We start from the raw sequence: 15,498 nt of genomic DNA on the forward strand, positions 1-15,498 counted from the left end.
GCAAAGATGGAGGAATCACAGATGGCTCCATCAGCTTTCTTGGGGAAGGTAGAGAAACGAAGAAAGGGATAAATGCATAATGTATATTTATCAGCCCCTTGTCAGGCGATCCCAAACATCTGCGCTGGATGGAAATTATATCTATCTCTCCCACACAAAGCATTAACATCCACAGCAAATTCATCCAGCAGGCTGCCCATTTTTGACCTGATCCCCCAAAATCTTACAGGGTCCTACAAGACATAAAAGAAGGGAACAAAGGCCCCCGTTGCTAAATCACAGTTGAATTACGAAGATGCTAGGCCGCCGGTTGCCATGGTAACTGTTCAAGGGTTATGATTACCCTGGCTCCCGAGGATACTCCCATTGGGGAACTCTCATTTGCCTACGGGGCAGGCCACACCAGTGCCTTGCAGGCCACAATAGCCATCCGGGTTTTTGTTCAGATATTGTTGGTGGTAATCTTCGGCGTAGTAGAATTTGCCAGCCTCCCGAATCTCAGTTGTTATTGGTCCCAGTTGCTTCTTAGCCAACTCCTGCCAAAGAAGAGGTAGAAATGCTTTTCAAGTAAAGAACAGTCTGAAATATTGTCTCCCTGCAGAGTCATGAAAGGAAGGGTCGTTTATGCTCAGGTTTTTTACTTCTAGGTTACCAATTCAAGGAAACATTTCTAGCTCAGGGTTGAAATGAGGGATCCTTGATGCACTCTGAGCTTGGTGGTATTCTTGCAGATGTTTCATTACCAAACTAGGCAACGTCATAGCTAGCTAGCTAGATAAGCCTTATTGTCATTTTTTTTACTGTGGGCACAATGGCAGAGATTAAAAATGAAATTTAGTTGCTTGCTCTCAAAGTGTGCACATACACAACACACATTTAAACATACTATGTACAACGTATGTATAGGCCTACACCCTTACATATGAGTAACATATAAATATTAATCACTGTCCATCTTGAATACATCATCAGTGCTAGCACTGACGATGTTACCTAGTTTGGGTAATGAAACATCTATAAGAAAACAACCACTACAGATCCTTGTAGCTCATCTTCACTCACCAACCTTTCTGTTTGCCAAATGTGACTTCTAAATAAGAGCCTGGATATTCCAGATCCCTTTTATGACACCGAGACAAGGAAGATCATTTAATTTAGGATTTCTTCGAAATATTTCAATTGAAAAGGATTCTCTTATTGATTTCATAAGCAAGAGAACCTGGAAAAATGGCTTACATTTACTTTTATAGTTAGCAGAACGAAGTACTTCCAAGTTCACCCTCCTTCTTGCAATATCCAAGTGATGTTGGAATTTCAAGATTCGGGGAAGAGAATTAATGTTTTTAAGAAGGCCAGCACTCATAAAGAGAAAACAGGTTTCTGGTGCTTGTGGCACTGAATATTGGCTAGGAAAAGCGGGAGCTGCAATCAAAAGTATTGCTAGGGCAGGAAGGATTTTCACAGTGCTTGGGGAATGGAGTGCAGCTCGTTACCTTCTTTTTCATATATATTCTGGGAGTTGAAGTCCACAAGTCTTAAAAGTTGCCAAGGTTGAGGATCCCAGCCCTAGACAATACAGGTAATCCTCAATTTACAACCATAACTGGACCAGAACTTCTGTCGCTAAGCAAGATGGTTAAATGAGTCTCTCTCACTCAATAATTACAACCTTTTGGGCCACAACTGTTAAGCAAAACACTGCGGTTGTTAAGTGAATCATGTGCTGGTTAAGCGAATCTAACTTCTCCCATTGACTCTGCTTGTCAGACGCCAGTTGGGAAGGTTACCAATGATGATGCAACCTTTGTAAATAGATGCCAGTTGCCAAGCACCTAAATTCCGATCATGTGACCTGGGGATGCTGTCATGGTCCAGTTGTAGGTTATTTTTTCCAGTGCTGTTGTAACTTTGAATGGTCGCTAAACATATGGCTGTAGGCCAAGGGCTACCTGTAATGGATAAGGCAATGATACAAACCAGTACAGTTCCTTTTCCCCACTTAAGCTGGAGTCAAGAGTCAACTGTCTTCAGTTTTTGGAACAATGCTAGTAAGAATCATAAAGTTCAGATGTGTTCAGTTTCAACACCAATTTTCAGCAACACAGCTCAGAAGCCCTAGAGCAGGGGTCTTCAAACATGGCCCTTTTATGACTTGTGGACTTCAACTCCCAGACTTCCTCAGCCAGTGTGCACATCTTCTCCATGCCGAATCAATCCAGACCTTACTTTAAACTCTCCGTCTCTGGTAGGGAAAAATCTTGGTTCATAACCCTGGAAAACTCATCAGAGCTCATGAATCAGCGGTCAGCCTGTCTCAATCCTGGGCTGTCTTCAGCCAGTGTTTTTCAACCTTGGCAACTTTTAACATGCATGGACTTCAATTCCCAGAATTCCCCAGCCAGCAAGATAGGGAACCTCACACCTCTTAAAAGCTGCCAAGGCTGAGGGACACTGCTCCAGATGTACGAACGCCCTCCCAGCAGTCTCTTTTTGCTGAGACTCCAGAGAGTTGAGGTCCACCTTATCTTGAAAGCAGTTAAGTCAGCAAAGGTTGTCTTAAGGGAGGGGTGGGGAATGTTGACCCTTTTCTGACTTGTGGAGTTCAACAGGAGTTCTGGGAGTTGACGTCTGCAAGTCATAAAGGGGCCGTCATTCCCCACCTCTGTCCTAAGGTTGTGATATGTTTTAATAGTTTTTAAGGAATGTTTCTGACTTGAAACATGACTGCCCAGAAGGATTGCCACGGCCTGGGTGGCCACTTGAGGGCCCCCAAGATCCCTGTCTATTTGCAGAGTTCCCTCATCCAAAGCTTCCAGGTTGTTTCAGCAAGATGCATTCATTCAGAGTTAAAGTGCAAAGCTAAAGAATGGGGTGGGCAGTATAATGGAACACTACTAATTGTTAATGACTATGATCCCGATTTCTACCAACAATATCAACCCCCCCACTCCCCCCCCCAAATCTGCAATCCACACATCTGGTTCTTCACACCATCTCCTTTTAATATGACTTTCTATATTGTACAGGTAGTTTTCGACTTACAACCCCAATTGAGCCCAACATTTCTGTTGCTAAGTGAAACAGCTGTTAAAAGCGTTTTGCCCCATTTTACGACCTTTCTTGCCACAGTTGTTAAGTGATTCGTTGCCGTTAAGCTAGTCACATGGTTGTTAAGTGAATCTGGCTGCCCCATTGATTTTGCTTGTCAGAAAGTCACAAAAAGTGATCACATAAACCTGGGGCACGGCAACAGTCATAAAAACATGCCAGTTGCCAAGTATCCAAATTTTGATCATGTGACCAACAGGGATGCTGCAATGGTTGTAAACATGAAAAAAGGTAATAAATCGCTCGCCATTGTAACCTGTATTTAAGACAGATACTTCCAAACAAGGCTTTTTCTTGCAATCTCCAGAGGCAGATATAACTCTCTATTGAATTGATAGCTGTGTTCCAATATCTCAGGGGCTGCCACAAAGAAGAGGGAGTCAAGCTATTCTCCATAGCGCCCGAAGGCAGGACAAGAAGCAACTAATCAAGGAGAGAAACAACCTAGAACTAAGGAGAAATTTCCTGACAGTGAGAACAATTAATCAGTGGAACAGCTTGCCACCAGAAGTTGTGGATGGTTCAATACTGGAAGTTTTTAAGAAGAGATTGGACAACCATTTGTCTGAAATGGTAAAGGGTTTCCTGCCTGAGCAGAGGACTAGAACACAGGCCCCCAATCTTTGGGGTCCCAGGGACCGGTTCCGTGGAGAGAGGTTTTTCTGTGGACTGGAGGAGGAGTGGTTTCACATGCTTCCTGCATCCTGCAGATGGGGCTTTGCTTGTTTGCGCGGACTGGTTTCTGGCATGCTGTGGCCCGGTGCCGGTCCATGGACTGGGGGTTGGGGACCCCTGAACTAGAAGACCTCCAAGCAGCAGTGGGATTCAGCTGGTTTGCACCAGCTCAGCAGAGCCAGTAGCTAATTTTTTGTTTCCCAGGCCCAGAATGGACTTCCAGAAGCAGCATCCACACAGAGAACCGGTTGTTCACATACTGGAATCCCAAGGTACCTTCCAACTGTTATTCTGCTTAAGCAGTTCCACACTACTTCTTCCACCGTTTCTCTAATGTACCACCACTTTCGCAATCTGGACTTCAATTCCCAGAATTCCCCAGCCATTTTCAGGAGACAAATACACCAAAACTGTCATGTTAGATAGACTTTACATCTTTTCCTCTGGGCTCTAATGCTATTCTGTATTGATGTGTTCCCATCTTTACTTGAGAACTGTTGTGTGGGGGAAGAGCATATTACTTGGGCAAAGGCAAACCTTTTTTTCATCACATCCCATGAACGAAACGCTAGGAGACTCAGATGAACATTGGCAGCTAGTCCCCTGTTAGCTCTTCAAGGCAGACTTGATGAGAAGGGCAACTGGGAGCAGTAGCTTTTTCTGGCAAGGTTACATAAACAGAATCTTGCAAGACTGAACGTATTTTTCCCCTCCTTTCCTTCTACTCTCCAGAAAGCGAAGGAGGATCCTTCTGAAATGTTTTCCCCACACTCCCTCCTTCTGTGAGCTGAGATATCTTTTACACACCGGTTGGCAGCTCTCCTGTCTCCCAAGGTCATTTCCACATACCATGGAACTCCCCCATCTCTTAAATGCATGGCTTCTCCCTGGGGCTTCTCTGGACTGGGACAAAAAGCTAGGTACCATTTCTCTCCATCCATCAAAGGTCTAGAAAGGTGCAGCCACAAAAATGCTATCCAGTGTCTCTGCTACCCTATCAATACAAGCCAGATGGCCAGAAAGGCCCAACAGAGACTCCACTTCCTCAGGGTCTTCAGGAAGAACAGGGTAGAACAATGGCTAATGACCTTCTTTTACCGGTCTACTATAGAGAGCGTCCTCTCGCACGGTATTGTGGTTTGGTATGCTGGTCTGACAGCCGCGGATAGGAAAGCATTACAGAGGGTGGTGAGCACAGCACAAGACATTGTGGGCTGTTCCCTGACACCACTGGATGACCTCGCCAGGGCTCGCTGCCTTGGAAGAGTGAGGAAAATTCTCAGGGACGACTCACACCCTGGACGGTACCTCTTTACTCTCCAACCATCGGGTAGGAGATACAGGAGTATAGCCAGCCGCACCAACAGGCTGAAGAACAGCTTTTATCCATGGGCTGTTAGGCTTTTGAACAGGAAATAATTTTATAAGCTTTATGCATGATTGACTTGCGAGGCCGTTGTGTTGTGCAATTAGCTCACATGGTGTAACAAGATGGTGGGTTTGTTGTCACTGTGAGTTGTGGTGGTGGGGGCACAAAGGGAGGCTGAGCCAATCTCAATGTATACATGGTTGTACTTTGACGATAAAGGTTCATTCATTCATGAGTTTAGCAGAGACTGGTGGAGCTCTCCCACCTCCTTCTCCCTGTGTGCCATGGTTGGATCGTTGGATTGTCGTCTGCCTTTACCAGGTGGAAATGCTTTCCTCTCCTGAGGATTAGTGGGGAGGCAGAGGCAGAAAGAGGGGCCAAATAGTTCTTGTTTTACAGCCACCCATTTAGCAACCCTTCGAAGTTACAACAGCCCTTTAAAAAGGGATTGACTTAAAACCATCGCAGCATCCCCACGGTCATGTGATCAAAACTGGGTTGCTTGGCAACCGGCATGTATTTACTTCAGTTGCAGCATCCCAGGGTCACGTGACCACCATCTGCGACCTTCCCAGCTGGCTTCCAGCAAGGAAAGTCAATGAGGAATGCCGGATTCATTTTGCAGCCATATGATTCACTTAGTAACTGCAGTGGTTCGCTTAACGACCAGGGAGGGAAAAGGACAAAAAAAGTTGGGCGTGACTCATTTAATAACTGCCCTTTGCTTGGCAATGGAAATTCTGGTACCGACTGTGATTAGTTTGAGGACACACTGTAGATTGATTGGGGGAGAAGGTGGCCTTGGGAGACGGTTGAGCAGGGAGAGAGGGAATTAATGGCCCTGCCCACTTCAAAGGAATCATGGACAGCTCAGGAGGCTTTTTGGCTGAGGGAAGCTGGATTGTTTATGTCAGGGGAAGGAAGCCTGAGAAGGAAGCCTGTGGCTCTCCAGGGCTAAGTACAATGAGGCTTATCGCAGGCAGAGTTAATTCGCATGCAGTCTGGATGAGGTATGCAAGAGAGCCGATAAGACAACATGGTTAATTAACTGGAACCCAGCTGAGCCTGGCGTCAGCAGAGACGCTGCGGCAGGAAAAAGAGCAGTGGAAGTCAGCTTTGCATCCAGAGAGGGAGAGAAAGAAGAAAGAAAGAGGACTTGCTGGGGCTTCTAATGGAGAGTGAATGGCTGCGTTCACACAACATCCTTCTCCTGCTTCTTAAACTGAGAAATTTTGCAATGATCGAAGCGGCACTCCTTGGAATTTTCACTGGCTCGAATTCAGGAGGAACAGTCAATATCCAAGTCATGATCAGAAGAGTAAATGGGATTGGCTCTCATAAGCATTTTCTCCAAATAACTCAAGCAGGGGATCTGAAGCTTTGATAACTTCAGGTAAACCCAAGTATTTTTTAGATGTCTATGAGTTAGGCCCTCTTGTGTTTTAACCAAGGCTTCATTACTCAATTTTATGTCCTTTTCTTGCTTTTGAAGATACTGTGTAGGATTCCAATCCTGTTTTGTAGAAAATACTGTATTTCTGCTTATTTAAGTAAACACACACACATATACCTCCACCACAATTTCAAAAACAGGCAGTTTAGTACTGGATATTGGACATGAATAGTATATATATGATACCCTGAAAAAAACAAATAAACAAGCAAGATTAAAATTAACCAATTTTGGCAGATTGTGCAAAGGCATTTTCTAGGTTCATATATGAGGAAATTTGTCTTCTTATGAGAATATCACCAGAATGTACACATTCTTTATACGGTGACACCTCTGTACTTAACATTAATTGGTTCTGGGAGGTGCTCAAAGTACCAAAAATGATGAGTACTGAACAATTTTTCCCCATAAGGAATAATGTAGTGAGTCACAAGGCTACCAACATCGACAAGTCCTAGCTTCTGTGTTGAGTGCCAAACAAACAATGAATACCGGGACAAAATGTTTGGGTCAAAATGTGTTGCATACCAAATTCAATGAGTTTCAAAGAAGTTCAGTTGCCAAGGTACCACTGCGTTTATAAAGGGCTTCTGAGATTGCTTTCTAATACAGTTGGGTTAGAGCAGGAGTCTTCAAAGTTGGCCCTTTTATGACTTGTGGACTTCAACTCCCAGAATTCCTCAGCCAGGCATGAAGTCCACAAGTCATAAAAGGTCCAAGTTTGAAGACCCCTGGGTTAGAGCTCTCAACTTTGTCTCTCAACCCATTCAAGCTGAGAAAAAGGTAGGAGGGCTCAGCCAGTCTCTCCTAAACCCATCCTAAGGAAGCAAAGTGGCAGAAGATGATGGGAATTGCATTTCCACCCATCTGGAGGTTTGCGGGGTGAGGAGAAGTGACCCAAGGAAAGTCTTTTCTTGTCCTACTTCCAGACTACAGTGAGTGCCTACTCAGCACCGATGCTCAACACCCATATACATTCTCCTCAAACGTTCTCCATTGGCAGGGAAGAATCGGTTGGGCTCACAAGGAAAGCAAATGTCTCCTCCACCTTGGACCCTTCATCCTGAAGCTCTAAGGAATCTTCTCTCCACTGTCCCTGCCCAGAAGATATAGTAGCTCTCCTAGCTGATCAGTGGAGCAGATCTACAATTCCAATTTGCAACTTTTGGAATGGGATGGATGGATGGATGGATGGATGGATGGATGGATGGATGGATGGATTCCATAGTAAGGTGTCCACCTCTAAATCCATCCCCTGACCTTTCTAGCTGCTCTTCAGACATCTAGCTGAATCTGCATAGGCCAGGAAGAATAAGAGACAGAATCAGAAGCCTATTTGCCTAACAGCCTCAGAATTGCAACTCAAAGGTGGCTTCAGACTTCAGATCCTGGGAATGCAAATTGGAAATAAGGGTGCCCCGCCTTAACACTTGAACACCAAATGCAATTGTTTGAAAACAATGCTTTGGTTTTAGTCTTCTCCCTTACCTGCAAAAATCCCAGCAAGTAAGAGAGGGAAACACCTCCTTGGAGAAAAACCTCATTGTTTCTGAACTACGGAAACAGGATCCCAGATGGATCTGGACAAACAGGAGGTCTGTCTCCCTTGGAGTGATCAATAAATGCTAAGATATTTCTTTCTGCCACATCCAGAGGATGGGATGAGCAAAGCTCTAGGGGGCCTCTGCACAGAGCAAGGAGCAGAGACCAAGTGCTTGGTATTTAAGCCATACCAAGGAGCAGAATATATAAATAACAGATTGCTCCTAGAGGCAGTATGCTGTCTTCCTGTCCTCTGGGATGTGGAGGGGAGTTATTGATTTTTTCCCCTCCCTGGTGGGGAATATCTTAGCATGTTTAATGGCCACTAGAAGGAAACCTGTCAGAGAAGAATGATGTGATCTGTCTGTCAAAATCTCCCAAACAGCCAGAGTCTGATCTCAGTTACGATGTCCCATCATGAACACCCGTTCTCCTTCCCCTGATGGACAGCAATATTCTAGGTCACAGGTACGTTCTTGCCATGGTCACTAAAATGCAGCTCATCTACCGTGCAGATGTTTAATTTTATTGGCAGAAGCAACATGGAAACTCTGCATGAAGGAACAGCTAAGACTCTTGCAGGCTTATAACTTCTTATCAGTAGGGGCTGATAATCCACCTGGGATCTTGAGAACATTTTGTTAGTGCTCTCCTAAATGGCTACTGTGCTGAGGGGCTTGAATATTTATTTGTTTGTTTGATTTATATGCCTGCCCATCTCACAATTCAAGGCAACTGTGAGTGGCTTACAAGGTCAATATTCTCAAGACGGTTGCCATGTTGGCTAAGGTTCATTGCCAACACTGGTTTTTTCAAAAGATAAACTAGCACTCTAGATAAGGAGATGGACTACAGCATACAACATCCACAGTCCTCAGCTGATTGGGCTACACAACCCATCATTCACTGCCATCAAGGAATTTGGCTCTGGAGTCAATCACAATGAAATGGGGGTAGGGCGAGAGAGTGTGTGTTAATTTGGCACTTGGTTAGACAATACAACCAATGTACAAACCAAATAATAATATAGCCTGAAGGAGTGCAAGCAGGAGCATTGCTGAACACCTGGCGAATCTCACATCTGACATTGCAAAATCAAAAAAATGATTTGTGCATTACTTGATTTTCCAAGCAGATACTAAACCTCACGTTTATGTGATGCAGCTGAAGAAACAGAGTCCTACTCTGCATAACAAATACATGAAAGCATTCTCTCTCTTCCCCCAAAGACTAACTCTGTCCCCAAAAAGCATACTAGGAAAGAGTGGCACAGCAGTGGCACTAAGGTGGGAGGTGTTGCCATCAAAGGAGGAACATTCAGCAAAAGTTAGACTAGCTATAAACATTTTATTTAGCTTAGATCTGTGTCCAGAATGAAACTAAGTTTTGTCCTCCTAGAAATAACTCTGCCACATTTCTGCTTTAACAAGTCTTATTCCGGTTTTAATTCTGTCCTTAAAGTCAAACGCTATGAGAGACAAAACTGGTCTGTTCTCAGGTACAGTAAGCATTTTCAGAACCATGGACAGCTCAGGGAAGATAATCATGATTGAACTAATTCTAAGAGCTCTTGTTCCAGCACCTGTCTGAAGTGAAGGGACCAGGATAGAAAGCAGGAAACCATGAGTTGAAATCGCACCTTAAAGCAATGAAGGCTGACTGGGTAACTTTGGGCCAATCACAAGGAGACTTGTGAGTTCTAGAACCGCCTTAGGCATGAAAGCCACCTGGTGACTTTGGGCCAGTATCTCTCTCTCTCTCTCTCTCTCTCTCTCTCTCTCTCTCTCTCTCTCTCTCTCTCTCTCTCTCTCTCTCTCTCTCTCTCTCTCTCTGCCAACCTTCCTCACCCTTCCCCAGATGGTACCAACCAAACAGCAATTTTCAGCTGCCTGTTTTTACTTAGTTCTACTTAAAATCACAACAAGCAACCCAATCAAAGTGGTAACGCCTCTGTCAGTCGAAAGGTGCCCAACAGTCGGAGTTGTTCAGGATGAGAGGTGTTTCATCCCTGCTCCTTCAACACATCTCTGCCTGCCTTTTGCAGTTGCCAAGAAACAATAGAGGAAACACAAACCCTAGCTACAAAAAAAAAAGCTGCTCTGCTGGCCCTCCCCACCTCACCCTACCACCCCCTCCCCCACCCCCCACCCCCGCATCATAAACACCCAGCAATGTTGGCATCTTTGGAATGACTCTACCCTCACCTCAGCTACCTTGGGGTCCCCCTCCAGCAAGGAGTAGACCTTACGAAACTGCCCCCACTTCCCTTAATCTCAACCTCATTAGCAGCTTGGAAACACACAACACACAGCTCCCTGCCCACAGACTGCCAGCTCCCAAGAAATACCCATCTCCCCCCCACACACACACACACACACATACACACTCACACACATTGATGTCCACCCAGCACGTGCCAATTTTAAGCGGGAGTTGCCCTTAATTGTCCTACTTGGGGGAGGGGGCAACTGCTGATGGCAATGAATCATTTCAAAATGGGCCCAGGCAGAGGGGAGATATTGCACCTGCCTCTCCCCTGACCTTTGCTCTCTGGCTGCCAATCACCATCATGGCAAGTTGCCAGGGAAACTGAGACATCTCCCCCCCCCTTTTTTCCCCCTCCTCCATCCAGAGTACATGAATGGCCTTGGAGGAGCAATTATCTATATTCGCCTCTCTGCCTTTGTTATGGGGCAAGGCGTTGGAGGCAGGTTCTATTCACTGGAGGAGGCTGAAACAAAAAAGAGCCTCTTCAGAGTCCCTGAGGGTGCTTGTGTGTGTGTGTGAGAGAGAGAGAGAGAGAGACAGTGAGAAAGAGAGAGAGAGAGACAGAGTGTGCGCATGAGAGAGAAAGAAAAACAGATCCCAACCAGCTCCATCATGAATCCGATGCTGGAAAGACTCAGCATGTTTCTGGAGACTGCTTATTTACGTGATACCTCAAAGGTCTCTCTAAACATGTTTCCAAAACAGATTGCACCCATAAAAGAACCACATTGTGTAAAAAGAACACAATGTCAAGCCACAAGATGGGGGGGGGGGAAGGAGAGGGACTGAAAGTCCCACGGTTTTTCAGGAAGCTGCTGAAAAGGGTTGAGCTGCCAAGGATGGCGACCAGCAGACAGCTTGATAGAGAAGATTTCGTATATAATTGTGGAAAAACAGCTGTATTGGATCTACCCAAACATCTATCTGTCAGACAAGCCTAACGTGGAAAATCATGGACCAATATACCGGTAACTCCCAGACGGAAGGCTTTAGAAATTGTCACCCATATTTATTTATTTTTACAGGACACAAGATGAATTTGGAACTGATAAACAATCATCTTCACTATACAGATAGTCCTCGATTTACAACAGTTCATTTAGTGACCATTCAAAGTTACAACAGCATTGAAAAAGGTGGCGTATGATTGTTTTTCACCTTTGTAGCATCCCCATGACCACGTGATCAAAATTCAGATGCTTGGCAACTGACTCGTACTTATGACTGTTGCTGTGTCACAAGGTCATGTGATCACCTTTTTGCAACCTTTTGACAAGCAAAGTCTACAGGGAACCCAGATTCACTTAATAACCCTAGTTCAGGGGTAGGCAACCTTGGCTCCTTTATGACTCAACTCCCAGAATCCCTGAGCCAGCATGGCTCAGCTTGGAAAACTCTCCCTTTCCCCTCAGCATGGCTGGCTTAGGAATTCTGGGAGTTGAAGTCCACGAGTCATAGAAGAGCCAAGGTTCCCTATCCCTGCCCTAGTTACTAACTTATCAACTTCACTGATTCACTTAACAACTGTGGCAAGAAAGGTTTTAAATGGGGCAAAACTCACTTAACAGATGTCTTACTTAACAACACAAATGTTGGGCTCAATTGTGGTGGCAAGTTGAGGACTACCTGTAGTTCTTAAACTGAAAATGGAAAGGAAGCCATACGCAGCTTTATATTTGCTCTGATTCCAGCCAGTAATTCTTGAAAGGTGGCTACAGCAGAGGTCCCCAACTTTTTGGGCACCAGGGACCGGTTCCATGGAGAGAGGTTTTCTGTGGACTGGAGGGGGCATGGTTTTGTGTACTGCTTGCATCTCATGGATGAGGCTTTGTTTGCTTGTGTGGACAAGTTTCTGGCATGTCGCAGCCTGGTGCCGGTCCACGGACCGGGGGTTGGGGACCCCTCGGCTACACTATTGGTAGGCCCAAGTGAATGCCAAATGTGGCCTTCAAGCCCACTTCTGATCTAAGACAATATTCCGTTTTCTACATCAAATGTTTCCATAGAATAGACCTTTCTTTCTACTGCTCTTCAGAGGCAATATTTCCTCTTAATGCTGCCATCAATAAGATGGAGATTTTAGAAAGACGTCATGGTTAGAAGCTTCCAAGAATTTGGCCTCAGTCCTCTTAGAGAACTAGTGTCCATCACTCTAAAATATACTGCCAGTGGATTTCCATAGGCCTGGCTTTTGGCATATTCCAGTATTCAGGGGCCACTACAGAAAAGTCTCTGTTCTTCATTGATTCTAAAGTTAACATTTGAAATAAAGCCTTTCATCAGGGCTTTGTTTGCCAATAAAAATATCTAACACATTACGACAACCAGGTACGTAAGAAAACAATCACCAGGAGACTCCTACTAAATCAGACCCCGAGTCCTGGGGGAAGAATCCGGTCCTAATGGAGTTCTTAAAAGTGAGAACAGTCGTCTATTCTACCAGAAGGGAGATTGTCCCAGAGAACAGGGGCAACCCCAGAAAAGGCACCATTCCTAGGTCCTATAAGATGGCAAGATTTAAAAGAAGGAACCTGGAGCATGCCCTCCCTGTAGGAGCATGGTCCCTCACATAAATAGATCTTACAATCACAACTGGAACAGAATTTCCACTGTTAAGCAAGACAGTTGCAAAATGAGTCACGCCTGATTTTACCTTTTTTTCTTTTTTTGCCATGGTTGCTAAGTGAATCGCTGCAGCTGTTAAGTGACTCACACATGGCCACTAAATGAATTCAGCTTCTCCCATTGACTTTGCTTGTCAGAAGCCAGCTAGAAAGGTCGTAAGTGGCAACCACGTGACACCCGGATGCTGCAACCCTCATAAATATATAGCAATAGCAATAGCACTTAGACTTATGCACCGCTTTATAGCCCTCTCTAAATGGGCTGTTGCCCCCCAACAAACTGGGTCCTCATTTTACCGAACTGACCTCAGAAGGATGGGAAGCTGAGTCAACCTTGAGCCGGTTAAGGATCGAACTCTTGGGAGCCGGCAGAGTCAGCCTGCCATACTGCATTCTAACCACTGCGCCACCATTGCCACAGATATATGTTGGTTGCCAAATGCCTGAATTTTGGTCATATGACAGTGGGTATGCTGTGATAGTCATAAGTGCAAGGACCAGTCATAAGTGACTTTTTCCAGTGCTGTTGTAACTTGGAACAATCTCTAAATGAATGATTGTAAGATGAGAACTGCTTGACTTGTCCCGTGTTTGAGACCTAGCAAGGTATTCTAAAATACTTAACAAACACTTAAAACACACACACACACACACACACACACACACACACACACACACACACACACACACATATATATATATATATATATATATATATATATATATATATATATATATATATATATATATATATATATATATATATATACTGAACCAGCATCTGCGTATTAGGAGAATTACAGTCCTAGACAGCTTGGCAGACAAGATTGGCCCTGAGTCCAGAGCACTCTAGGGCATTAGAGATTAAGAGCTATACTTAAAGCATAAGTAGCAGCTCCTGTAAAAACTAAACTTGTCTGAAAACATGGCTTGCAATGAACAATACCTTCCTGGCATAATTAGACTGCCACTCCAAACCTCTATTGGTTAATGAGCTCCTACAAAAAAGCTGAAGGCATTAAGTTACGTTTAGCCTTAAAAAGAGATTATTAAGAGGCAACATGGTAGCAAAAATATCTGAAGAATTGTCTTCCTCTAACAAGACTCCAGAGCACTGAAATCAAGTCCCATGGGAAATGAAGAAGAAAGAGGTTTTGACTTGGCTCTTATAAAAACTTCTTAACATCCAAACAATTCAGCAGTGAACCAGTTTGGTGCCTTGGCTAAAAGCACCAGGCTAAAAACTGGGAGTCCGTGAGTTATAGCCCTCCCTTAGGCACCCAAGCCAGCTGGATGGCTTTGAACCAATCCCTCTCTCTCGGCCCTTAGGAAGACTATTTCCAAGAAATGTCACTAAGAAAATTGCACAGACTTGAGTAAATATTGACTTAAACACACACATACAGAGAAACAAACTGATTAAAAATAAATCTAAGTATTTCAGGGGGGAAACTAGTTATATTTATATTTAACTGGGCCATGAGCAGAATTGATATGTCATGCAAACCTATAACCAGCTTAACTGTGGGCTCTAGGAGTTCAGTTTTAGCCTGGAATAGCTCTATGTTGTTTTAAATTAAACTACCGTACTCTTCCCTGGTCAACCATGTTGGACAAACATGGAAGAGAGAGTTAACCCTCCCTTCTTCCTGCTGGCAGAGAAATGTAGATTCAGAGCAATCCTGCAAAAATGAGGCTTTTTTTTTACTTTTTATCCCTACCTTTCTGGCCGCATGGGAGGACTGAACATTGGAGAAGTAATAGGGGTGAAGGAAAGTTTGTGCTGCTGGTGACCCTTGTAAGTGTGTAGCCCTGACAGTTAAAATACTGTGGCAGCTAAGATCCTAACAAAGATTTTCCATTTGCTTGGGAGAGCTGTGATCGTGCATCACCAGTCCATGAAGTTATTTTCTGCAGAAGAGTTGCTAACCCGGTCAGCTGTGTGATGAGAAGATAGTCACCACAACTGTACAGTTGAGTTCTTCAACTCTAACAATCAATCTTAAGAATGAACTTCAGGTTTAGGAATAACTTATATTAGATCTTCCTAATGGAACTGCAACCCAGCTGTACAGCACACATTTTACATGGAGAAAGTCCCAGGTTTCAGTTGTGACATCTCCAACCAAGAGCATTAAAGTGGGGAGCCAGGGGGCGCGACAGCTCAGCAGTTAAAGATGCCGAGCTTATCAGCTAGACCAGGGCTATTCAAACTTGGCCCTTTTATGACTTGTAGACTTCAACTCCCAGAATTCCTCAGCCAGGCAAAGGGCCAATTTTGAAGACCCCTGAGCTAGACAGTTGGCAACCAGGGCTTGAGACCCGAAAGATGCGTGATCGGGGCGAGTTCCCGCTACTTGCTCAGCTCCTGCCCACCTAGCAGTTTGAAAGCATGCAAATGCAAGTAGATAAATAGGTACCACTTTGGTGGGAAGGTAACAGCGTTTTGTGTGCCTTGG

At 44.5% G+C, this 15,498-nt stretch overlaps 1 protein-coding gene across 1 annotated transcript in view; it reads right to left on the reverse strand.

The window, feature by feature from the left end:
* Positions 1-377: 377 nt before the first annotated feature.
* The window catches only part of LOC310644263 (mitochondrial peptide methionine sulfoxide reductase-like), a gene marked incomplete at both ends in the record, with an annotated part of 37,742 nt that continues 22,621 nt past the window's right edge, over positions 378-15,498 (reverse strand). The window contains one exon of the mRNA XM_083369095.1: positions 378-536. Coding sequence (XP_083225221.1) covers positions 378-536 — 159 coding nt within the window. The remainder of the gene's footprint in view (positions 537-15,498) is intronic.

This window comes from Vipera ursinii (genome assembly GCF_947247035.1).
Source record: "Vipera ursinii genome assembly, chromosome: 9".
NCBI lineage: Eukaryota > Metazoa > Chordata > Lepidosauria > Squamata > Viperidae > Vipera > Vipera ursinii.